Source organism: Cydia splendana, chromosome 1 (assembly GCF_910591565.1).
Source record: "Cydia splendana chromosome 1, ilCydSple1.2, whole genome shotgun sequence".
In the NCBI taxonomy this organism is placed as follows: Eukaryota; Metazoa; Arthropoda; class Insecta; order Lepidoptera; family Tortricidae; genus Cydia; species Cydia splendana.
In genome coordinates this window covers 14,289,431-14,317,361 of record NC_085960.1, presented here as the reverse complement: position 1 = coordinate 14,317,361, position 27,931 = coordinate 14,289,431, and the positions used below count along the sequence as shown (strand labels likewise).

Below are 27,931 nucleotides of genomic sequence, written 5' to 3'. Positions count from 1 at the left end.
AGCCCAAACCGGCACGGTAGCCCGCGACGCCTACACTCGCCACACGACACAAATCACGGCATAGACTCTCGCTTTTGAGTTTATGGTGTCGTAAATTTTGGTCGCCGAACTGGTCGTAAGTGTTAATGTTAAGAAAAGTATTGCAATTCAAGATTTTGGATCATGTACTTTGGCTGTATGTCAGTTTAACAAGCCTTTTTTATCTCACCACTAATTAACAAGCGACCAACTTTACTAATTTATGAGCAAATACTCGTAAGTAAAATTCTAAATGTTTAGTTTTACTTAAACATTTTTAAATACCTAATCAATCATAAGTTAAGGGCAACCTTATTAACACCCCTTAAACACACAAAAAGAAAAATCAGGATTAAATAGGTAATTATTTGCCCACAGTTATAAATTATACAAAAAATTACATTATATTTTTACCTTTTCTACAGAGACTTAGCCGAAACAATTTAAGCCGTTAAGATAACCCATAATTTCATTAAAACAAGGTATTGTTCAGTTTAGGAACTTAATAAACTTGTACCTACAGAACGCACACCAACTTCTGTCACATTAATTATACTGCACGTGACTTATCACGAACTATAAACGTTATAATAGTTTTGCTTAACGTGGCACCAGTATTTACAAGAATAATGTCACAGTTAATTTTACCAGAGATTTACTGTTACTTTTACAATTTTAACAACGGAGATTTGTCGTTCTTTATGATTACAGGATTATCAAAATATCTTATTGAAACAAATATCTATCATCTGAATAATTTTTGTCAATTTACTCTTTAAGTTAAAAACAATAGACAATACAAGTAACCACATACAACTCTGTTGTATCCTGTATGATGGGTGCTCCATTCTTTATACATTGTATTTTTCCATTCTGCCTTCTATCAGTGCTGCATTGAGCCACCAAAAATGTTAACCACAAAATGAACGAGTAGCTACAGACGGGCGATCATAACATTCATAACATCTGAAGTTAAGTCCTGTTTCAAAATGAAAACAATTGGCTATCAAAATACCGCAAACGTAGCTCCCGGATTGTGCATCCAGGTACCTACGGGCCGAATATTCACGTTCATTTTTAAATTGTTTATTACCGAAAAGTTGGATTACCCAATTTATCGGACATATAACTTATGTGGTTTACCGCAAATAATTCTCCTTTAGCAATACGGGTTTAGTATTATTTTGACATGTTGATGTTTTGGGTCAAAGTTAACGTTAAATTTAAATTTACTGCGCGGTCTTATTTATATTAGTTATGGATTTTGTAAGACTAAGATTCTATTCGCCGCAAAATTATAATCACAAGCGTCTAAGTTAAGGTACATAATGTATCGGTAGCAACATAAGTACTTATTTTTGAAGTGAAAACTTCTTTAGCGGCGCTGAGCACTCTTTGAGGCGGGGAAAAAATGATAAACTCGAGACAGCGTAAGGCGTAACGCGTAAGGCGTCTCTCCTCTCCTTCTACCGCACGGTGAAAATGTATGCCTGAGCCTGCTGTTTCATGTAGGCGGCGCAGTGCGCTTGCGTGACTTTATGTTATGTGATGGTTATGTGTGATGTGTGTGTTATACACCAAAGAACTTTAGTTGTAACGTATCATAATCAGGACAATTATTTAAAACTGGACTTTTATATTAAGCAATATAAAGCTCAATGTTCTAATCTTGTACGGGCTGAAATACGAGGATCTCACAGTTACATTCTAACTTTATATCACTCCAATATAATTCAATAAAGCTACATCTTGATGAAATCGCTAATAAAAGTGAACTCTAGTACTGGTGAATAAAACTCAAAATATCATGACCAAATATATTTAAATGCGAGGGCTACAAGGTAACTTTACAATTTCTATTCGAATTTTAAACAATTAACGCTACAAATTTAAATTTACAAGCTCACTGCCAGCAATTTCGGAACTAAAGTTTTTCAATAGAAAGGAGGATGGGTCAATAATACATAGTGCTGCAGACATTTTGGACTAGTCATTGAGTTTTCACTTCTTGCGGCACTCCCGGAGTGCAACCCGTTGTTTTTTTTTTAGTTTACGTTTTTTTGTATGGCACTTTTGGGTCCACAGAGGTTTCGTATTAATTTCATGGAGATTAAGATTATTTACACATAAATATTCATGCTGTAATTTTTTACGTTATAGGAAAACCGAGGGATGTCAGAATCTTCTGAAATCTAACTTTTTTAACAGTATTCTTTATTAACCGCACAACTATGATGAAATCTTTCGACGATGGTGTTAAAGGACATGCTACTCTTCAATGGTTCGTTACAGATCTACAAAAGTGACTAAATAATAAAATATGCTGTATAACATTCGGATAAGAACTAGGATCCTTTATAAAAAACTACAACTAAATAATTAAAGCTGATTGTAACTCTTGAAGATAATAACCGAATGAGAGATAGGTACCTACCTCAAAAAAATTATAAAGATTTAAAACATATTTTTCTCATAAATTATATGTCTCTACTTGTTATAATTATGATCTCAAAGTAGGTTTTTCTGAAACTTTCAGTGTTACCTATGTATCGTACTATGTACGAGTAACTGTATGCAGCATTAAAATCTCTGTATGTAGATTATTAAAAATTTAGTTGAACTGTTAGCTGATTCAAATGTATCTCCCGGAAGGTCCGTAAAATTACTTCTTTAAAATTTACATTTCAAACTAACGTTTAGGTTCAAGGACCGTACATTTTAATACAATGATGTCTAATGAGTAACGAGTGATAAAAATACAATGAGTCTACCAGCCACCGTACTACGCGTTCTTTCATCTTCCAACCTATTGTCATCAATGATGAATGTTTCTTTAACTTTGACGTTATTGCCATACTCATTTGCTGCGCTTTCAGTTTTAAATTTTTAATAGCTTCTTTTGAAATGACTGCTACTGTTCCGGTTTTTTAGTCAACTTTAATGGGTGTCGTTATTATAGAAAAATTGGTATTTTGTCTGTGACGTGTATGTAATGAACTAGTTCGACTATACGGTTTAACAAATTGTAAACTTTTCTTAATAACACGTGTCAGTCCTTTTCGTAACTCAGAGATTTCATTTAGATGTTTTAATCCATCGTTTCACATACCTACTCATTTCCGCAATAAATTTCAAAAAGAAGGTGAAGCAAAAGCAAAAAAAAAGGAAGCCTGACGGCACAGTAAAATGATTAAAGTGAGGATAATTTTATTGCCAACCAACTATTAATCATCATTAATGATGATTAATAGTTGGTTGGCAATATAATTATCATAGATCCTAAACATGGTAATTAAAAATCATACACATAATATACACATGTAACAACAGGTTGTGGATTTGATCTGTCTTTGTTATATCTGTCAGTGTCAAAAGTGATGTATCAATAACAAATTCAGTTTTAATTCATAATTTGGCATTAATCTTAAATCCAACCTAGAGTTAGGTAGACCAAGAAAATTCATAATTTCATCGATGTTTGACGTTTAAAATAACATCTGCACTGCGTCTGCTGTCAAAATCTCTGTAGACTTTTCTTGGTTTAATTCTAATACCTTTACTGGCAACTGACCCGTAAATCTGTCAATGATCACATGAGATTAGCAAAATGAGCATCTTGCCCGTTAATGTTAACCTTACAGAAATATACCATTACGCTTTATCAATCTGATCCTTCTGCCATTGGCGTACCTAGTTTATTATTCATGGTGGCACGCAACCACAATAATTAATAAGTTTAAGCTCCGAGGAAATTTGCATACAATGGTTTGACAGACCATCTAAAAATAGGCTTAGATTTCAGATGGTGTCAGTGGTAGTAAGTCAATCAGGTTCAATAAGAGAAATAAAGCTTGGCGAAATTGTATTTGTAATACAACTTCAAATTACGAGTATATCTTCTTGCATTTATTTACTTGACATTTTTATACTACGACGGTGGCAAACCAGTGTAAATCCATTAGTATTACAGGCGTGTTGCTAGTTCTAACATGGTTCTACATATGTACCTATAAGTATTCAAGAATTTAATTTTATTTAATTTACCATGAATTATAATTATACATAATATATGTATATACTTACACTATATTGAATATGGTCGTTTAATCCATCAACATAAAAACTAATTTGATGTATTCAAAAGGTACTTAAATAGAAAAAACAGTACGTAGCGGCCCCCGTTTTTAAATACCTGTCGTTAAATTTAAATAATCACGATTCTTTAGCAGTGGCGCTAGTATGCACGTTGATGGGCTCTTAAGCCGTTTTGAGTTTTCGCAATAGGTCATCCCTCGGTGCTGCGAAGAAATTCTATTTTGTTTGATATGTCCATAATAGATATCTACAAAAATTTCCATTTGAAATCCACGAACCACCACGGGCACGGTCTGGGTCGTTTTTAAATTTTGATGCTTGAACAAAATGAATATAGTAGATGTAGGCTGTGGATAAAATTAGTCTTATTAAAGTCAGTTATTTATTATTTTAATTGAAAGAGCCTCTGCAGTAGACCTCGAAAACGATTAAATTTTAGTTATAGCTATAAATTATAAGAAAGCGTCTGTCGTGAAACTAGTTGTGAAGTTCCGTTTCATCAAATAAAATTCAAAAAAACATGTGTCTTATGCCAAAGCAAATAAAGGTCATATTAGTATTTCTATCGAAGACTTTTTTTCTTTAAATTTGTATCATGTATCACAGTAAAATTAATGTTAGATTATTAATGCATTCTAGCAAGAAAGCATCAATCGTAGAAATTGCTCTCAAACCATTAAACGAAACATTGAGATTTGATATTTTACAATTATGGGCAATTAAGTATAAAAAGTGTAATAATGGAGCCAGATTATGCCCCTGGGAATGATAATGTGTATATCCTAAAATTTTAACATTTCTAATAATTAAGTATATTTTGTCTTTTTGTGTTTTGATTTATTAATAAACTCTACGTTATTTTATTACATCAGTAAAATTACCGTTAAGTGCTTCGCCTTGTAGTTACTGCAGTTAAACCTTTTCTTAGTTTTTGTAAATTTGATAGTCTCAACTAAACATAAGGCATAAAGGTGTAAGAAACAAAAACAGTTTTTCACCTCAGCAGCACGAACAAGGGTACTTTGCTTCTTAAAAACAGTGAGCAAAATGCGATTTTGCTCACTGAGTCATTTTGTCTCACTCAGTGAGCAAAATCGCATTTTGCTCACTGATTGTGTCTCACTCAGTGAGCAAAATGCGATTTTGCTCACTGAGTGAGACAAAATGACATTCAAGTGACCTTTATAGTCATTTCAACATGCGGGGTCTAATACAAGTTCGATATACTTGGGTTCTATTATCTCTGTCCCTCTAGGTATGTTCTCACTGCTTCGGGTGAAAAATTTTGTGTACTACACGAGATCAAAGTTATTTACATCTCGTGCGCTTTTGAATCCCTTACTGCGCTCAAGATTCTAAATTAGATTCACTCGCTACGCTCGTGAATCTATTATAGAATCTTTCGCTTGCACGGGACTCAAAATAAGCACTCGAAGAAATATCAAACTTTGATCTCTTGTTGTACAAATAACTATTTATGTGATTTTAATTTCAAGCTAACAATGATTACTTGTTTAATCGATTATGTTGAAATACCTATTATTAATTAATAAGTCATAATTAATATTTAATTATAAATAATATACAAAAGCTAAGCCTATATTTATTTCATGCCAAGTACCTAAATATTTCTAAAACGTTGTTTTGTTTTTCAGTAGGTGAAGCACTTGGTTTCACCTGACTAACTAAACGATGAATTTAACAACTTTACTGTAATTGACATCTTCACTGGTCACCAAGTGGACGGTTTTATTTAAAACTCGAACCGGACTCTTCAAACTAGTTTTAGGATAATCCTCCTATTTCTTGATAATTGCGCAGTCATCACGGCCGGGAATTGTGAAACGTTTAAAAGATTGATGATTTCAAAAGATTATTTTGAGAGTTATTATTAACAGAGATTGTTGTTTCATGTATGAAATCTGTGTAATATTACAAATATCAATTCAGATTTATCTTGATAATGAGTATATTGAATAATGTATTACAATTTTTTAAGTTATTAACGTCTACTATAAACTTGAATGAAAAACTAATAATTAATTGTATACTCCTCGCCAGTTCAAAATGTAATGGCATCAACATTTTTAACAAGTTTAATGTAGACTGAGGAACATGGAGTGATTTTAGACATGCAATTAACATATTATTTAGATTGACTGTTTTATTACTTATTGAATTGTTTAAATAAAATTATTTTTATACAAAATATAAGCCTTTTTGACCACATTACTAATAATACTACTATGGCAGCCAAATATTTACTGAAACAGTAGTACTTTTTTTCCATTTTCATGGAACTATCAATCTTTAGTATGACTTCTCGCTCGACCACATTAGAATCCTGAGAACACGAACCAATCAATTAATCATGCTTTAGATGAATTGTGATTTTATTCAGAGCCGCTGAGTTGTCCTACTGGAATAATTCCGAGCCCTCCGTATTGTGACAAATCATCCAGCCTTGTGTCTCCATTATCTTCCCGACGAATCGTGTTTTATGGGAATTTCTGTTGGAATTTCAATTTCTGTGTTAACTTGTTTCGTCAGCTTTATTGATTTGTAAGTGATCGTTGAAATATGTAAATTGTTATTGATGTTGGCTACCGTCCGTTTTAAACACTCAAACGATCAACAGGTTTAGGGATTATTTTACTTAACATTTTAAAGTTTTTAAAGCCATCATTAACTGTCATCGTTAAGTTCCTGTTGCTCATAATAATAGTTAAGTAAGTTCTTTAGATTATCGACTTTTACTCATAGTGGTCATAGGCCCTAAAAATATATTTATTCGTTTTTACTTTCATAATATAAAAAAACTTCTGAGTAGGTACTTATTTTGCAATCACAAAGTAATTGGTGTTTCCTAAGAACTCTATTTATGTATTAGTAGTGTTGCAATTAGCAATAATTTTAAGTAACTTGATACTGTTATTTCTAGATTTAAATATGTTTTCTATATACATGCTAGAATTTATTTCGACTGACTAATCACTGTTTACTGGAGTCGTTTCATCACCTCACCGTTAGGCTAATTCGTGTGTAATTTCTCTAATGACGGCTAACAGTCCGCGGGAGTAATGCCGGGTTGCGCGCAATTTGCCCGGGTTTCTGCTATTGCGTGCGACAACCGGACCTAACGCGGTCAACTCGGATTCAATAAAGCTTTCAATTTTCTCAACGTATGTATCATGACTTACAGATATTCCCGAAGTTATAAAAAACTTAAAAACTCCAACTCCTGAAGTAACAACTATGTACGTAAATAATGACTTAATACAAAGTTTATTGAATAAATTCTGATATCCTTGAGAGTTCTGATGGTCTTCAACAAATGATCGCAGGCACCAAATCAAAGTACCTTTTAAGTTGATTTTTAACATCACATTTTTAACACATTTTAAGTTCTACCTGTTATTGTTCGTACAAAAAGTAGAAATGATAACTCTTGCTTGTGTATCATCGTGATGTTTTGAGTTTGTCAATAACATAATAAGTTTTGCAATAGGTAAAGGTGCAAATAAATCAAATTGCGCTTACTTAATACATAAAAAAGATATGATTCAGCCCACATAAATAAGCGGTAATAGCCAATAAAACAAAACCATAGAACTAAATAAACTCTCCAATACTTTGTTTGAAAGTAAACAGTATAAGAAGTAGCATCAAACACTTGGGGGCAGTAAAACGGTCAGTTTTACGAGGTCGTAAATCAACTATCGCCAGATCGCGTCAGAAGTCAGTTTTAAAAGATTCAATAAAACTTACTTTCTTTCACACTTATGTTGGTGTACCAGTACTTGTACTTATCGATAGGTACAAAAACTATCAAATCTCTGATCTTGACTTATCTGCTTCTTATTAAAACTCAGTGTTAAAATGTAGTATAGAACCTAGTTTAATTGTAGGTAGAATGTGAGCTAAAAATTCAAACACTTCCTATTTTTTCGATCTTATTGTATTTACCCGTTTGGTAATGTCAGAAAGCCTTCTTGACTATAGGCAAAGACATTATTCTCTTTGCTATAGGTATTACAAAATGGGATGGTAGGTTTGTGCTAATTTAGGATTTCTGATACGGGTTGAACCTTTTATTATACAATAAAGTTTCTAACCTTGGAGTGTTGACGCACGTTTAGGCATAGCTGATAACGTGAATTTTATATAGAAGAAGAAGCCTTGTTGAAAAAAAAAAAAACATTACATGTAATCAAGCAACGTGTTGTTGTTAATAAATACATTATCTTATTAGTAAATATTGAAGAACCAATTTTTTATATATATTAATTGCTTGTAATCATTAATATGTTCTTAACATTCACTCATATGAGCGGCAGTGATAGAACTGTTGTAGTTAAGTTATAGCATTTATTTTGATACCTGTGTATAAAAACAACTTAGTTAACTTACCAAATTCTTAAAAATGTACGTACCTAAGACTAAGTACCTGAGTTAGGTTTACTTAACTACGCTTTACGAGAGCGATTTGTGTAACGATTTCGATACATTAGAATCAAACCAGTTTACCTTACAATCTACGATTGTCAAAGCGATTAGGACTACGGCTAACAAATTATGTCCTTCTGCCTAAGTTGTGTTGCAATCGCGTCTAAACCAGAACCTTACTTACGATTTGGTTTAGCTATAAAATTTGGCTATAGTTAGTCAATTTACTAGGATCATGAGGCTTTATAGCTTGTCTATTATATTTATGAAAAAATCTTCCAGCTTTAAGATAACTTTAAGGATATTGGAGTGAACAGTATTCTCCCGTCTGCGATCTCCACCTTTAATCTAAGTATAATCAAACTTTGTGGCGCTCTGTAATAGTATTTAACTTCGAATGCTTCATCAAATTCAGTATAATATTACGTCGTACCGTACGTAAAGCTACTTATAGTTTATGACGAGCTTTAATCTATTGTTATATTATAATATGACATGCAAAATATTTTATCTTACTACAAATTAGTAAACTACATAATTATGTTATACGATACAGTTTTATTTACACCTTCCTTAACCCTGTGTAATGATTTTATCAGTCTTTGTTTGTGTTAAGTATGTACCTACATAAATTTAAACGTAGCGCCGAAGCCGAAACTATTACTAGATTTATTTTTACAGTCTTTAGAAAAGGACGAGACCCTGCACCTTGCTCACGCAGTTTATTAAACAAAATCTTTAAACTTTAAATTCTACTCTTAACCGTGTAAATAAAGCGAATAATCTGTAAAGAGATATTGTAAATAAGCATGAGCTAGGGACACCTGTGTTACGCATCGGGCGAGGACAAAAAAACACGTATTTGAGTGCATCTGGACAGCAAAATGTGGATAGGACTGATTGCAATCTACATTTTTCATATGAGTAAAAGGAAATGTTAAAATGTTTAGGTACTAGTTTTTTACTGAATTCGAAGTGAAAATACAATATTAAGGTCTAAAAATTAATTTATTAAAACGCTTGTATGCGAGAGATTAACTGCTATCTTAACAGGTCTTAATGCTCAGTCTTATAATTGAATTGAACAGTAAGTAATAAAATTAATGTTACCTGTTCAAAATTATGGTCTGATTTTAGAATAGCCACAGCTAAGTAAGGAATCGATCGATTAGTGTTCCACAATCGTGTACATTAGCCCAATACCACAAAAGGATTTTATCGACTGTTGATAAGCATAGTTTCGCGTGTAAAATCTTGTAATATGTAGGTATACCTAAAGTAAAACGGTTTTTTTTTTAAATTAATAAATTGATGAATACTTGCTAATTTTACTTCTCGTCGATACATCCTAGCCATGTAACCATATCCACACTAATTTAACATCTCGAGACATCACTACTTCCGTCTCTGTCGCTGGGGCCGGTTCGTGCACGTGTGTAGAACCCGTTTCGCCGACCCAACATTTTATTAATTTGTGTTTCTTATACTTTATATTGTACTGGTATCGCTGGTTTCTTACAGGTACAGGGATCGGGAGATTTTCAATTATATCTTTGTAAAAACATACCTATATCTATAATTACGTTGGTGATTTATATATGTCAAGACTATACTTTTAAGCATGTTTACTCCGCGGTTATATTTAATAGTGGACTAACAGAAAGGGTACCTTTGCGTTCTTTCAATATAAGAGTTGAGACAGCAGTCAAATGTTATTTTTAATTTAATTCTTCACTTTTGTTTTACTTTACATACATGTTTACAAGTAATAATCTTTAACAGCGGTCTAAAATTCATATTTTTCTGTAGGTAATGCGTAGATTTAAGTATGTAGTAGCTTTTTTTCAATCTCGAAGCTCAGCCCATTTGTATCGACGATAGCAAATTGCCTGCTTTTGTCCTGTCCGCTCGCTCGTGCGTTGTCTTGCGTCTTGTCATCGAAATTCCGATTGATTTGTTCTCTTTGTATTTGTTTAAATCACCTTTATTCTTATGATACTTAATATATTTAATGATGCAAATTATTTTTGAAACATACAGAAACCTTTTCCTAGAGATTTTTTTTTCAGAGTATTTTTTTCCTTAGAAAGAATGTGTAGAACGGGAAACAATGAAAATAAACATTAATTAATTGATTTCGTGTCCATTCCATATGAGATTGACATTAAATCCAAGATAATTTTAATAAATATCGATAGTAGTCCTCAAAGGAACAAAAGACCTAAATCCAGTGACGGACAATCAACAAGACCGCCACAACCTGTTTAAATCACCTCTGGCCATTTAATTTATGTAGAAGTGTGGTAAGCTTAGCTTAGCTATAACTACATATATTAGGTTACGTTTTAATATAAATGCAATCTTTTTGACTAATTTTAGCTTTTAATTTATGAAAAGGTACCTACAATACCTACATATATTATTTGAGCAATGCTGGAGTAGAGGCCCTAATTCCGTTTCGGTTTAGCCTTTAATCGGATCAAGGTCTTAACTGGGTGCAGCTTTATGAACCTTCCTCACAGAATAATAATCAGCTACGAGAACACCTAGAACACTTGCATAAAATTTATTGCCTCCCACACCATCTAGTTATCATACGCACCCAAATTTTAAGATTACTTAAGCAACAATTCATTAGTAGGTATAATGATATACCTATATTTTGTAGCGCTAGAGTTAGTTCCAAATCTAAAAATGCGTAGTGTGTGGTGACAAGGAGTTTTTTTTTCAACTCCGGTAATTTAATCAGTGATATTGACAACAACTTTGAAAGATGGTCCAAAACTATATAGGTAGGTGTAGGTACCTATGTGTCTAAAGGTTTCATTGTAAACTTGCTAGAAATAATATCTTGATTTAGGCTTTGTCAAAGATATACTTATACGCCGCTATTTTTTTTGGGCACTGTATGGTCTGGTCATTCAAAGCTTTATTAGTACGTACTACTAGTACTACAACGACTATTAACTATACTAAGGCATAAGAAAATCTAGTCAAACAAAACGTAAGCTGCATAGTATAGCGCGCCACAATGCTGATGAATCCTTCCTGAAGTACTATAAACAATATAAAAATACATTCAAAACCGTCCTTACTCATGCCAAGAAAATGAACATGTATCGTACAATCAGTAACGCAAAAAATAAGGCCAAAACTGTATGGAATCTAGTTAAGGAAACTACAGGCAAATGTGTAAAGGCTCAATCTAAAATAACTCTAAGACTAGATAACGGCATTACTAGCGATAAAAAAGCAATAGCAAATGCGTTTAACAATTACTTTTTAAATGTAGGGATGTCATCGTGCAAGACAAAAAATAAGGAACATATAAAAGCTATGCACAAGCTAAAAGTAACTAACAGTAGTTCAATATTTTTGAGCCCGATAACAGAGTCGGAAATCATCCGAACAGTAAAAAATCTTAAAAATAGTAACTCTACTGGACCAGATAATTTAAATACTAGATTTTTAAAAGATAATATTCACTTATTGTGTTCCCCATTATCCATAATATTTAATAGTTGTATAGAAAAAGGTATTTTTCCTGACCTGTTAAAAAAAGCTAAAGTAATAACCATACACAAAAAAGGAAGTCGCTCTGAACTAAATAATTATAGACCAATATCCCTGTTATGTGTCGTCTCAAAAATACTAGAGAAATGCTTAGCTGAGAGATTAGAAAGACACTTGACAAAACACAACATGTTAACTACACAGCAATATGGTTTTAGGAAAGGAAAAAATACTTCAAATGCTGTAATCAATTTAGTAACGGAAGTAATGTTTAATCTAAATAAAGGCTATAAGTGTGGCGGAGTATTCTGTGATCTGACAAAAGCATTCGACTGTGTCGATCACAGGATACTTCTCGACAAACTAGAATATTACGGAGTTCGTGGCTCTGCTCTGAATCTCTTTGAGTCATATTTAACTAACCGCACTCAATATGTGGAAATATCGTATGTAGATTCTGATAGCGTAGCTCGTTCTGAAGAAGCTGTAGTAAAATACGGGGTGCCTCAGGGCTCTGTACTAGGTCCATTATTATTTCTAATTTTCATAAACGATTTACCCCAATCTCTTACCTATGGAACACCTTATCTATACGCTGATGATACCAGTGTCATTTTGAATGCGACCACTACCCATGAGTTCAAAGTAATGATCAAAAAATGCTGGGAAGAAATCGAAAATTGGTTTACTGTCAATGGCCTTAGAATCAATCATGAGAAAAGTTATTACACTATATTTCGACGTAGCCCTAAAAGTACCGACTTCGACTGTGATGTACCAATACAGAAGGCCGAATGTATTAAATTTTTAGGGGTAGAACTCGATCCTTATCTGAGATGGAACAACCAGATAGACTCCATATGCAAAAGGCTGGCTAGTGCATGTTACTCCTTAAAATCACTTTCGAAAGTAGCTGATGTAACTATACTTAAAACTGTATACTTTTCCTACTTCGAGAGTATTATCAGATATTGTATAGAAGTATGGGGTAACGGAACGAACATAAACTCTATACTACTCTTGCAAAAAAAGGCACTACGAATTATTGTGGGATCTAAACACATACCAGTCACTCATCGCAATATGTTTATAGACCACAAAATATTTACAATTACGGCATTGTATTTATATCGAATATGCGTTTATATGTATGTCAATCAAAATAATTATAGAAAGGCTGAAGAAACCCATCATTTTAATCTCAGAAACAAATCAAAAATTGTTCAAATTAAATCTAACTTTATCCATTTTAATAACAGCCTTAACAATATCGGAATTAAAATTTTTAATAAATTAAGTACCGACATAAAACAATGTAGTGACCTAAGAACATTTGACATAAAGGTAAGAGATTATTTCATAAATAGACCATTCTACACAATTGACGAATATTTTGCCAACGCACTTGATTAAAATTATTTTAGGAACTGTATTTGTAACTTCGTAGACTTTTTTATTTATTTTTACATCATAACTTGACATTTATACAACATCCGACATTATTTTATACATTTATATTTTTAGCTAGATTTAAGATATTATGACTGTAATAGTTGTAATTATTATATAGTTTGGACTGTAATTTGTAAGTTTTATGTGTGTATGTGTAACTTTAAATTTATTTTATATCGATTTTAATTTTAATGTATTTTAAATGTTTTTCTAATTTTGTGCCAATTAAATTATAAACATAATTGAAATTGTAATGGATAATAATTAATGTAAATATTGTAAATAATTGTATATACCTACTTTGTACCTATAAAACTGTATTTGCATGTACATGTACTTAACGCAAATAAATAAAATACAAATACAAATACAAATACTATTACGAAGACAATAGTCATATAATCTTTAAGTATAATACCTATAGTTATATTTATAGATTTATACCTTCTTTCTTCATCAATCAAATGTTGCAAAATATCAAAAGAAGAACGTTTTATCAACGTTCTGACACGTGTATCTATAAATCTGTACATAAATCAAAATGTTTATTAGCGACCTACGTGCTTTGGCGCATGTCGTGGGTGGAACACGGCGCAGGCGCAAACTGCTCGGCTACAGGCTTTTGCGAATGTCTGAATAATGACCGAGGCGAGTAAATCATACCAAAAAGCGTCCCTCCGAAAGAAAATGTATATTGGCCTGAGTTTAAATAATTATGTTCTATGAAACTAAAACCACGTTACCGTCATTTAATGCAACTACACACATCGCACTGTAATACAGGGAACTATAAAATTATGAATTAAGTAAAGAATCTTTACCTTTGTCTGGTTTTTTGTCCCCAAAAAATGTGACTTTTATGTATGATATGAAATAGTATTTTTAAAGTTTTTCATGTAAAATATAGTATATTTTCATGTAAGACATACAATAGCACTCGACTTTTTTATTGATTTCATAGAATACCTTCACAAATAAAATCACAAATAAATTAATGTTGACCCAACTATGACGTCGCAAGCTACAGAGTTGTCGTTTAGAAAAGGTCGAATAACCCTAACGTTGAACTGTCGGGCGCTAGCAGTATTTATATTTGCTCGTCTCCGTTAATACTAAAAATCATGAAAATAGTTTTTAAGTCATAAAATATGAATATGTACTTAATAAGTTTCCATCTCTTTTCAGATGCCGTCCGACCTTACCACTCCGAGTCCGACATCGACCGTCCAACCATCGAGCCCCAATGCCGTCTCTCCGCCTCATCCCCCCCACTCTCCCTGACCTTTGACGACCTGGAGGACGACGTGTTTATCAGTCCCCGGACAGATAACGGCAACGATCTCTTCGCCACTAGAAATGTTGAGATATTCGGATACGGGAGTCCGAGGACGCCTGCGGGGGTGCTGTTGAGTCCGCGAAGGGACAGGACGTTCACGTTTCCTGAGACGAGCGAGAAGCATTGGAGGGATAAGGGGGGGACGGATATGGCTGACGGCGTGGGAGACACTGATGTGGTAAGTCATAACCGATATATTTTTGCTTAGAAGAGAAGTTGAAAAGAAGGCAGCTTCTACGTGGATGAAGACAACTGGCGGGCAAGCGGAATAGGCTAGTCCTCACATAAAAAGTAAGAATTAAAATTAGGTACTCGTAAGGTCTTCTTCTCATGGTGCCATATCCTATCGGATGTCGGCGATCACAATGCGAAAGTTTTCTTTGTTCTTTGCCGTTCTAGAAAGAGTGGCGGCGTCTTTTATACCGGTCCAATCCCTAATATTTTTACTCCATGTTGTTCTAGGTCTTCCTTTACCTATTTTACTATTACTACTAGCTACTAACTCCTACGTACTACGTTACTACGTACTAGATAAATTACATTATACGATACAGGAATGATGCAGGAAACATTAATTTTGCTCCAACAATTAGTTTACTTTGTAACATGATAACCTAAAATCATAATATACTTATTACGATTTGCGGTTATTCTCCGAACCTATAACGCCGAAGCAAAATATGTTTATAAGGCGTTTATCTAAAATGCACGTGTCTTGAAAACCTTTGTTTGACCGCAAAAATGATTCACCGATGGGTCGATGAGCCGTTTATACCTATTGTGTCGTGTAGTTTTAAATACTACACTTATAAAGTCGAGTTTCACTTGATCTGGTTTTATATGCCGTCACTTGGGTAAGCTTGGATATGGAGAGAGGATTTAATGAATTCTCGGAAATGAAATAGGTGTCGTTTTATTTTGCAACACACTAAACTTAATAGTCTTATATGTCTTATATGTCTTATGTGTCTGCTGCAAAATACCTATTAGATACCTATATCAAAATATTTGGAATGTAGAGTCACTCTTTACATGATATTTTGTAAACATGTCTTGTTTAATTTCATAACTACTTTGTAATAATTTTATAGTATATTAATTGGTATGCTTCCCCAACTGGATATAATAAAATCTACACAAATATTTAATATTTACAGTGGTAATTGTAACCCACACTTAAGTTAAAAGCCTGCTCGATATCACACATTAAATCCACGCTTCGTGTAATACTGCTATTTAAAAGTCGCAGGCGCTGAAAGCACTTCAATCTAAAAATAACTGCAACGCACAATTACGCAGTTAATGCTGCAATAAAATAAAAAGTGCTGACTGAGACGAAATTAAATCTTTCCAATAGATGGTTTACGTTCAAATAAATTTCCTATGTTGTTGTTACAAACGGATAGGGGAGGACAGAATGGGCTTTTATAGATTAGAAAAATTCACAAAGTACCTAGATGACTACTTAGGTAGGTACATTGCGGTAGAAAAACTATCATATTAATATAACACTATATTTTTTAAATGATTCGTCCACAATCTATGCAATACATAGGTACAAATTACATTTAGATAACTACCTTATAGACGTTTGCATACGTAAATTAGGAATTTCAAGTCTCTGAGCTACTTAGAGTTAAATTTATTGGAGTCACAAATTTAGGTAAGCAAGCATTTTTCTTTTGAGTTGCATTTATGGTACAATTGGTACATATGCGTTTAGCATATACCCTCAATTTATTATTATTCATTCACCTGCTGGACCTAAGATAAATAATCGTAGATCCGCATAATTTCGAGTGCATGCGTACACGCATGTTGGCACGCAGCACTGGCCGGCGTCCAACTAGGAACAAACAAGCCGCGTAGGTACCTACAACATTTATCATGATCTCCCCATGTACATGTCGATAAAGAAAATAAGTATAACTCTATATCGGGCACCTCTATCCGAATATTAAAAATTTAATATTTAATGAAGGATCAAAATGTAGGTATTTTTATGAAAAGCCAAAATTAAATACAAACCCTTTGATAGGTATACAGCTAGGTAGGTACTAACTTAATTATTTGGTGACATATTTACTAAATTTTGGCACCAGAAGTACATATTACTACTACTACTAGGTACCTATTTTATGTACACGTATGTGTACATACTAAATAATATAATTTTAGGATGACATACTTACATTTTTTTTATTAATTTGGTAATTAAAATTTGGAGACTGTTTCGAATTATATTATGACATTGATGACAAATATATTTATTGGCAATATATACCTATCATAATATGGGGAAACGACAGGGTTGTGTGGAGGAAAGGAGGGGAGGTCTTTGCCCAGCAGTGGGACAAAAATTAGGCTAACTAAAAAAAAATTGGGGGATACAAACTACTGACAAATCTCAATTTTGGCGACAGAAAATATACTTTGTATAGCACAAGTATTGCACACATTGTAGCAATTATTTTTCCTAATTAGTAACTCCTATTGTATGTTTATTTTATTTCAATAATGTTATTTTCCCGATACCTAACAATAAACAATTTTTATAATCTATTACAATCTCCATAATTAATTCCGAAACGGCAGTAAGCAAGCTATTTTGAGTCCAGAGTAGTCACAACTTGTTGGTAGTAAGTAGTGTGATATGTAATTTGTTTTTGTCTGAAGTGGGTCAGCTGCCGCCTTGTTATGCAACACTCTATTCTATTTTGGTTTATTTGACTAATTATATGTTTTGGTACGGTATGGAGGTTTGGTTTATTTTGATTTAAGTATATGGTATCTGTGTAAACTTTGCAATAGTTACGTAAGAGTATACTTAATTATATTAATGATATGATTATACTACCGCAACATTAATAAGTTTGATTTTTGACAAGTACCTAAGTAGACTTAAGACTAATGTAAAATAAGCGATTACGGTTGATGAGTTGGTAGATCGGCGGGCTGGTACCCTTGAGTCGCGAGTTCAAGTCTTGCCCAAAACAGTGATTTTTGCACTATTCGTTTATATCTAAGCATTGTGGTAATGCCAACAAACGTCTCTGCTTAATATGAAATTAATGGTAACTTGGCTAAATATAATAATATTAATACGTAAGTACTTTTTTCAAATAGAAAAGCCGCTTCCACCCTCTCGCTCCTGTTCAGCGACTTTTGCCTTTACGTTTGGCGTAAAATAAAACTTATTTCAGTATTTAGTACAGGATTAATTGTCCCGCAGGCGTAAGGGATAGATTTACGCTTTACGCCCATTGGCCGATGAAAGGGATTTCCGAAATGACCCGTTTTTACTTTTACTTTTATGTATAGTAAAAAGTTAGTGCGCAGTCGGTGGGGATTGTATTGTTCGTTACTTTTTTAATGGATGAGTGTGGAGAAGTGATTCTTATAAGAACAAACAGAATATTATTTACTATCCATATACCTAGTACCCACCTGTCCCACCTTATTGCAGTTAGTCGTATATTGGAAAGTTATCAGATGCCTAATCATAAATTTCATGTAAATTAAATATTATTGTCAAGTTTTTAATAGACATTTAAAGAACAGTGAACAATGAAGAAGTCGGCATAAGACGGGGACCAATTTATTACAAATAAGTAATCTTATTCGCAAACAATTGCTCGCTGCAAAATAACTATAATATTATAAAATCAGATTACTTTATTCCCAATATGATACAGATTACAGTATCATATTGGAAACAGATCGAAGAACTAGAACACGTATTGGCCTGTAATGCCTTCACTTGCCTGACCTTGCGCCCGCAGTAAACCCGACTGCAACTGTAATAACATCATAACGCAGGGCGTTAATGCCCACTAACACTACTCGTGTCTTACTATAGTGCAATAGCGGGGTATTGGTATCTCTGTCAGATAATTTGACAAAGGCGGATCTTTACAATTAGTGCATAATGAATGGATGAATGTTTCTTTATTCTAATAATTATTTTCCTTCGTATTTCCACGGAAACGTACGAAGGTGTCCTGCTATTTTAGTTAGTCTCGGTACAAAAAGTACTAAGGTTGACTGAAGTAGCATGACAAATGCGAACGTTTCCGAGAAAATACGATGGAAAATAATTATGCGCTACATCTGTAAGTACCTACCATCGCTACGAAGTACTGAATGCATTGGAGGCCAATTCGGACTTCAAAATTAAAATGTACACTCGCTGCAAAAGTGCATGGACACTTGTCTCACTTGAATTAATCTGCATATGAAGATGCATACAAACGGACGTAACAACATTAGTGAAAATCAGACACAAACCTCAAAAGTATTCGCGAAATAAAATTCCCACCTGGTGTTTGTTTAAATAGATCAAGTCATGTAAACATAAGGTGACGGCGCAATAACACTGAGTCGTTCAACAAATCAACGTAGCCAATAGTAGGTAGTCGCGAAGACAAAAAACCCATAAAATTAAAATATGTCACGCATTATAATGAAATATGGGGCAAATGGGCACGGATTAATTATAGGTCTTCGTTCTAATTCATGCACCAATCTCACGCGGCTGCACAATATTACATAAGCCACTATTCCCAGTTGTGATTCACAGCGGGAGAACTTACGGAATTAAACGCAATAACACTTGAACCCCTGTCTAATTAAACGATAACCGTCCACGCACGGATTATACGCGTAAATTAATCGAAATACACTGCGAAATGGTCGTATCACTGTTATTAGTCATTGTGAAATTGTATGAAATGAAACAATGGATTGAAATATGATGCCATCTTCTGATTGTCTATTGCGGAATATGATATGGGTGTGCATATAATGTGCTCACATAAGTACAAGTAGGTACAGAAATATTGGATCAAAATGAAATGTTATAAATTAAAGTCAAAGTTGACCAGTTACAATAAAAGTTTTGCTTTAAAACGTCGATATTATCTAACTCCACTCATAATTAATTAGTACAGAGAGCCTTAGGGTCCGTCTAAGCTAACATTGCACGGATTTGAAAATAACAAAGTGAGAGACTGTTATTATAAACGTCATGTTTTCATAGAAATTTCACATTAATGATGACATTGTTACACTTTTTCATTGCAAATACCATGCAGAGTTAGAGTCTAGTTCATGTGTATACCATGAACAAATATTTACTAAAGAAATAGTACTTTATACTTATACTCTGTGTCTTTAGGTATTTATATAAAAGTAAATAAAATCTACCTTCAAATGGTTCCTTAAGCTAGTTGAGGGTAGATGAAAACATTACACGATCAAAAAATAATATAGGCTAAAGTCAGGTCGTTCAGTTTCAGATCTAGGCGGTTTTGTAATTGTCGGTTAACCAATAAATGTTATAACTACCCGAAAATGTACCAATTGTTTGTTTACTTTTATTTAAATACCTAAAGATACAGACAGTAAACAATGAGCACTCATAACTTTTAATACACAAGTAACATATACTTATAATTACAAACAGCTCTTTAACATAGACATTCATATCTTTACTTCATTACTTACCCCACGTTTAGTGACAACTTTACGACTTGGCCCACGCCGCATGGTCAAGTCTGAAACACTAAATTAATTTGACTCTTATTTCCTTGAAATAAGCATGAAAGCATTGTTAGGAATGAGTGCGTGATCTAAACTAGTTTAAATGATCAGTTAACCCTCTTAGTGCTTAACTGATCTATTGACTCGAGTTAGCGCAAGCTTGATCTGGGGCAGCTGTGCTTCCGGGATTTGATGGCTAGGTCGTTCAAGGTTTCACGACAAGATGTCTGAGTTGTTGGCATCAAATTAACGAAGTTAAATTGCTGGGGCCAAATTCGACATGTACAACTGTCAAATTTCGCATGAATGCCACGTCAAATCAACAGTTGATTTTATTGCATGTTGATTCGATCAACTGTGGATAATATCATTTGGTACAACCAAAACTCAACTCTGTACTTGGGGTGGTTTGGTTTGGTTTTCACCTAAACGTGGATTGCTAATGTCAAATTTTGGCATTGTACGTATTCGAGAATTTATGATTTTTCCCACATCAACGGGAAATCAACACGATACCAGGCGCGGCTCACTCCGCGATTTCACCGCCTCGCAACAAGTACATCCGTCCCACACCAATTTTGGTGGTTAGCCATAAGCCGCGTGTGGCGCTTGTGCCACCTAGCGGTCATATCTGTCCTAATCGTAACAAACGCGTTTTGTTAGAGAGTGTTTTTTCTGTACCTAGTATGTACTATTATTTAATCTGTGACGATACGTCAAACGTCGCTTGTCGAATAGGGGTCCTGGTAGAGTTCCACCATTTTGGTAATGCGCACCCTTCCAGAGGTTTTGATTTTACTTCAATCTTAACCTTGCAAAACAGACAAACGCGCACAAAGACAACAAATATTTTTTTCGATTTATGATATAATATTAGTTAGTTTTAGTAGATTGAAACAATAGAATTTTCTTACAAATAAATTATGCAAAGTCACACTGACGTGTCTATAAAATATAACGGTATATTTCACGACAGCATGTAGTCTGTATGACTGTATGTGCAATAAACCATATAGAGTATTTATATGCAATAAATACTCCCAAACAATAAAAGTTCGCGCGGAAATCGAACCTGCTTTAATACGCCATAACGCATTGTTCCTTGCCTGTAAAAATAGCCATTCAAATTATCCCCTCCCAATAAAACAGTACTGTATCACTCACTCGAATAACTTGCGAGATTTTTACACTTTCCGATACAGAGCGTGAAACAAGTAGAATTAAAATTAATATACTTAATAAATAGATAGGAAGGTATATATTTACAGAAGCTGTTTTTTGCTCATCTCTATGATATAAATTTAATAACACAAAAGACAGTTCACATTAATGGAGATATTTTGGCTGAAGAGTTAACAAACTTACACTCAATTCAAATTATAATATAGGAAAAAATATAACTTCATAAGACTGCTTGGGCATTTTAATTAAAGCCTAATTTATAAGTCAGCATATAGTGTATTTTAAATTGTATGTTATTTTATAGTGTTGTATTATATTGTTTTGTACTGTATGAGTTTAAAACTTGAAATAAACAATTATTATATTATTATATATATTATAGGTACAGGAATCATCTGACTTCTACTAATTAGTATAAAATAAAACAACATGCTAAAATAATTTTATTTCTAATCACAAACTAATCCATTACACGACACACTATCTCATATCGTACCGTAATCTTGTCGTATAGTCTTAACTTCTCAAATGTCAAGTCCTATACTAAACTTTACGAGGGCATTGTTTTATTAATATCTATAAAAAGTGCCTCCAAGAGCTTTTTAGCTTCAGTTAGAGCTTCCCTGTTTAGTCTTTTATGGGCACGCTAAGTTTAGTTCACCATTTACATTTAGTGACTCAAAGCCTTATGCCGAATAATTATGAACTATTTTTGATTGGCTGTATAATCATGTTTAAGTTTCTAGATTATAGTTTCCTATCAAATCAAATCAAATCGTTGCATTAGATATGAAGCTATATTTTCTATCAAGTAAGGTTTGTTTTCTGACTGTCTCTGTTTATGCATATACCTACAAGTTTTAGTAAGTGTTATTACGATTCGCAATAGTTTATTGAAGTTTATTCCTTTATTTCAACTTAGATATTTTATGACTTTACGATGTCGGTCTCTCGAATTGCAGTTGCTATGTTAAAATCTTAATTACATTCCCAGTGTTTGGATTTCATTAGATTATTGCTGTCGGATTATCATTGCTTAATGGTACGTCCCTATATAACAAAACATAATAATATGTATTATACAACAATAAAACAGGCACTATAAAAGGTAAACTTTAGTGGAGGCATGTGCTTGTTTTACGATATAATTATGTACTTGCTATACTTACAGAAGTATTCATAATAAAGGATTTTTTCGCTTAGAATAGGCATACTCGTATATAAATACTTAATCAAAACAAAGGCAAAAATACAAGTTGAAGTAAAGTTAACTTTAGAGTTCACAAATTAAAAGTTCCAGTTTAATGTCAAGCTGCATTTTGGTAGCATGACAAATACGAACGTTTCCGAGAAAATAAGATGGGAATGGATTATTCACTAGTTTGACTACAATCTGTACCTAATTATATAGGGTAAGCTGAAATGAGGATAAAAAGACAAAAAGTCCTCCGTAATTCGAATTAAAAACAACATTATAAAAAAAAGCTTTAATATATTTTATTTTATGACAAAACGACAATATTATATGAAAATGTCCTTATTTAGAGAATATTAAATATGTATTAGGCCACACTACAATAATCTCAAGAAATACCCACACCAAAATATTCCATAAGTTAAATAAATTAGGTAGATGATGTGATTGTAACAAAATGTTTTAACGATATGATTTAAATTTAGTGTCCGACCGAAACATGTTTTTTTGCCGAAACCGAAACCGAAACCGAAGGTTCGGCATTGGCCCCAGTTTCGGCCGAAACCGAAACCGAACCTTTTGTAGACTTGTGAAAATCGTTGAAAATATGTCACAAAATCGCTTTTTAGATGAGAGGCCAATTCGTAGAAATTACCTTCTTTACGATTTTCGTAGGACCGAAAAGGTTTATACCGGGTGGGACTAAAGCAAAGGGGGTGCAGCACTTAGAAAAAATTTCATCACAGTGATGTTATTATGACACCTATTTTTCATGATGTTATCCTAGAGAATACGCTAAAATAAGCATCAGCAAGCACCATTTTTTATTTTAGAGAAAAGTTATTCCTACAATACATGCTTATGTTAGCGTATTCTCTACGATAACACAATACAAAATAGGTGTTATAATGACATAATACTCATCGAAATTTTTACTGTCCTAGATTTGTCCCAATTTTCGGGTCAAATATTTTGGCCATTTTCGATCTTAGAGAAAAGTTTTCTAAATATATAGGAATCGTAAAAGACAGTAAAAAATTCAATCACAACGCTAAAATAAGCATGTTTTATGCTTATTTTAGCGTTGTGATTGAATTTTTTCTGTCTTTTACGATTCCTATATATTTTGCACTTTTGGTAAAAAAAAATGTCTTTTTTGTGCAACCCCTTTGCTTTAGGCCGACCATGTGGGTGATGTGGGGTACCAAATGAAGGGCTTTGTGTAACATACTATAACGTTTTCACTACTTGGTCTAACAAATTAGAAGAAAACATCCAAAAATTACACTATGCAGAGTTGATTTTGAACTGCTCTACATTGAGAACTACTGAATGGATTATTCTAAAATACATACCAAGTGACTGTGAATATCCTCTTTATAATGTTCAAAAATAATTAAAAATATTCAGAAATATTAAAAAATAAGAGAAATAAGTACATCAATTTGAATAACAGTATAATTTACTGTTATGGGATACTTCAAAAAACATTTTTTTTTTCACTGAAAACATGCCACGTGAGGTATTAAATGAAAGCGATTTGAGTAAATTACAAATATATAACATACTATACATACCATTTCCACTATTTGGGCGTTTAAATATATTTGTAATCAGCTGAGTAAGCCCTTTCTTTTCATACCCCACATGGTATGTTTTCAGTAAAAAAAATAGTATTTACTAGTCTACTGTAACAGAATACTGTTATTCAATTTGATGTACTTTTCTTATTTTTGGATATATTTGGTTAATTATTTTTAGACATAGTATAGAGAATATTCACCGTCATTTTGTATACAATTTGGACTAATCCATTCAGCCATTTTCAATTTAAAGCAGTTCAAATTCAACTCTGGATTGTCAAATTTTTGAAAGTTTTCTAATCATTTGTTAGACCAAGTCGTGAACATGTTAGACTATGTTATATATTTGTAACCTACTCACTAAGCCCTTTCATTTGATACCCCACATGGTATGTTTAAAAGAAAAAAGTCTACAACTTTGTACTGCTGACTTTATGACATCAATAAGACATCATATAAACTCATTCCACCACTTTATGAAGCTACAACATGCATTTTGATAATCAATAGACCATGCTGATTCCAACAATACCACTTGTCGGTATAAACCTTTTTAGTCCTACGAAAGTTGCTATTCTTCAACTTGGCCACTCCATTAGTTATTCACCTTAAGACTGCGTCACCCGTCCAGTGGCGCCTTGATTAGGGGAATTGTATTGTGTTATATAATAAACCAATTAATTTATGTAGGTATACATAAATCAGTATATTAATATTGTTGTCCTGTCCTTACCCAACTTTTGATCTTTGTCACATGTTTAGTTTCATAGTACGAAGTACCATTTCGTAAGTTTCGGCCCGGCCGAAAGGTTCGGCCGTTTTTTGGCCGAAACCGAAACTACAGCCGAAACATGATTTTTTGGCCGAAACTGGCCGAAACCGAAACCGAACCTTCGGTCGGACACTAGATTTAATACGCACTGCGACATGTGTGCACACCCGTATTTAAGGCGATTACATACCGCAGGTAAAAGAACACCCCTCAGATAAGTATATGAAAAAAAAACTAATCCTCTTACATGCAAAATGTTTCACAAACCAGTATAATTTTATTATGCCTAATTCTGTATTTCCCAATTGAATGACTGCTTCGTGAAATTACTTTCATTATTCAGTGATAAAAAGAGACAAGTATTTACGCAAACCAGAATCAAAGAATAGGACAAATATACAGACCTTACGACAAAGCATCAATTGCCAGGAATCATTTACATTTGCATACATTAGAAGAAGTAAATAAAAAATAAATTAGAATGCCAGAATATTAGTAGCACCCTTCGAGGTTTGGCCTGCGTTTTATATTATAGTCTTTAGGTAGGTAATGTTTTGAGCGTAACAGTCAAATTTGCATTGATAAAAGATAAAGTTAAATCGGCACACAAATAAATTATAATTATGTAAATGTTATGTGCCAATTAGGTTAGTATTTAAGTACTCCAACCCGATCTTGAAATAAAGGTTTATTTAGATACATATTGACCCCTTCCTCCTCAGTAACCCTTTACTTTAACGTGTACGTAACTTATTGAAAATTAATATTGTAACCACATCACTGTGAGATATCCACGAATGAAGACAAATATTTAAATTAATTTCCAATTTTACCAATATCGAATGGAAATAACAATCACCTACCAAATCGTAGGAGCGTAATAATAACCCACGTTATACCTTTGAAGTTGAACAAAAGGTTTTTTAACATCCACGACAAATCGGTTCAAAGGGATTGAAAGAAACGGGGGATCATTTTCACTCGATACCGATCTGGCTACTAGAAAAAATCATTTTTTATCCCAAATAAAATCAACCTTGTTCCGATGTAGATAAGGTTCAATCTTGTTTGTGGAAGCCTGGAAGCAATCTGCAATGTTATTTACAGTTGTAAGAAAGGAGTTCTTTATGAATCCAGTCGCAAAAAGAAGTTCGAATTTAATTTAGAAATATCTAATTTTGTTCTGAAAGGGGTGATGTTTGGCAAAGTCGGTAGGTATGGACTGAAATCGGAGTAATTATTTCAAGGCTTTATTTAGTCGGGAAAACAAATCTGTTTATAGGAAGCTGTATGTAAGGAAAGAGGTGAAACATAGTGAAAAGCAAACACTGTAAAGAGAGGTGTACAACTGTACAGTTGTTGAATAAGTAGGTACTTACATAAAAATATATGCGGAATGCGATAGCTACCCCTAGCTTTGCAAACTATAATAGATAAGCCTGGCACTAAAGCCAGGACGTAACGGAAAATATATTTCCCACTATAAACACTTTATGATCGTTCACATGCTCTGTTTTATGAAAGATAGGTACTCTGGCGGCAGCGGTTAGCTCGCCGTTTGTCACGTACGATTATAACTAAATACATAAATATGTAACTCAGAAGAAATACCGCTTTTTTATTTATAAATGACAGCTTTCTTATAATAATATATTTGTACGGATTGCAAACTTTTTAACATCTGCAAAATTCGACGACAATTATTATTTCCAACGTTTTTTCACGGAAACGTACGAACGTGTCTTGCTATTTCAATCAGTCTCGGTACAAAAAGTACTGAGGTTGACTGAAAAAGCATGACAAATACGAACGTTTCCGAGAAAATACGATGGAAAACAATGATGCACTGTACACAGTGTACATATACATCGAAGCATTATAGCTGGTATGATATTTTATTGCACTAATTTACCAATAAAGGAATTAACCGAATTTAAACTATCCTGAGACATACTAACAGCTAATTTACGGTTTCACTAGTTCACGTATTTTTAGTAGGTACCGCTACTCACTCAGGCACTGTTAGTGCTTTAAAATGGAGACCTAAGCTCTCCTAAACATGTCGCGCGAGTGAATATAAATACGTGAGATAGCTTAAAATAAAGGAATTTCTCAAAACATTCGGCTAGCTCTTTTGAATAATGTGAATCAATTCTGTACTACTGTTTTGCTAAAATCAATCCCAAGCTCGAGTGTACTAAAATCATATGAGTGTATAATATATTGTTATAGTGTATGATATATCGACATCTATGACTTTATGATCCCGTACTTTATTACACCGGCGATTAGCCAAAATCCTTACGACGCGATCGTCAATAATGTTACCAAAAACGTATAACTCAATGTTTTATTGTGACGCTTTTATGTCTGATTTCATTTTTTTGTTATTGGGATCCGTAGGCATAGGATAAGATGAACCATGTTATAATGACATTATTTTCCTTTCTGAGCAATAATTTCCGAAAATAGGCAGTTAGGTAATCAAAACATGATTTTTGAAGAACTGTCCAACGACACTATACACTATAAAGCGAAAAATAAAACCACTTTACGTGTATAAGTGCCTCCCCTACACGTAATGTGGTTTTTTTTATTCGTTTATATTTTACCGCCTTGTCGGCATGATTAATCTAATTTACGAGTATATGCCTAATTTCGGATCTATAGCACTAATGGTCACTATAGTCAGTGACTCAAGCTGCGGACGGTCGGAAGGATAGACAAACAGACACGGACATGGCGAGACTATAGGGGGGCGTGCATGAACTATAGGGGGCAGCATAGGAGCCGTCAGA

General features: G+C 33.4%; 1 protein-coding gene across 1 annotated transcript in view; it reads left to right on the top strand.

The window, feature by feature from the left end:
* The window catches only part of LOC134796096 (uncharacterized), a 127,934-nt gene that overhangs the window by 87,516 nt on the left and 12,487 nt on the right, over window positions 1-27,931 (top strand). Inside the window, exon 2 of the mRNA XM_063768052.1 lies at window positions 14,710-15,038. Coding sequence (XP_063624122.1) covers window positions 14,710-15,038 — 329 coding nt within the window. The remainder of the gene's footprint in view (window positions 1-14,709; window positions 15,039-27,931) is intronic.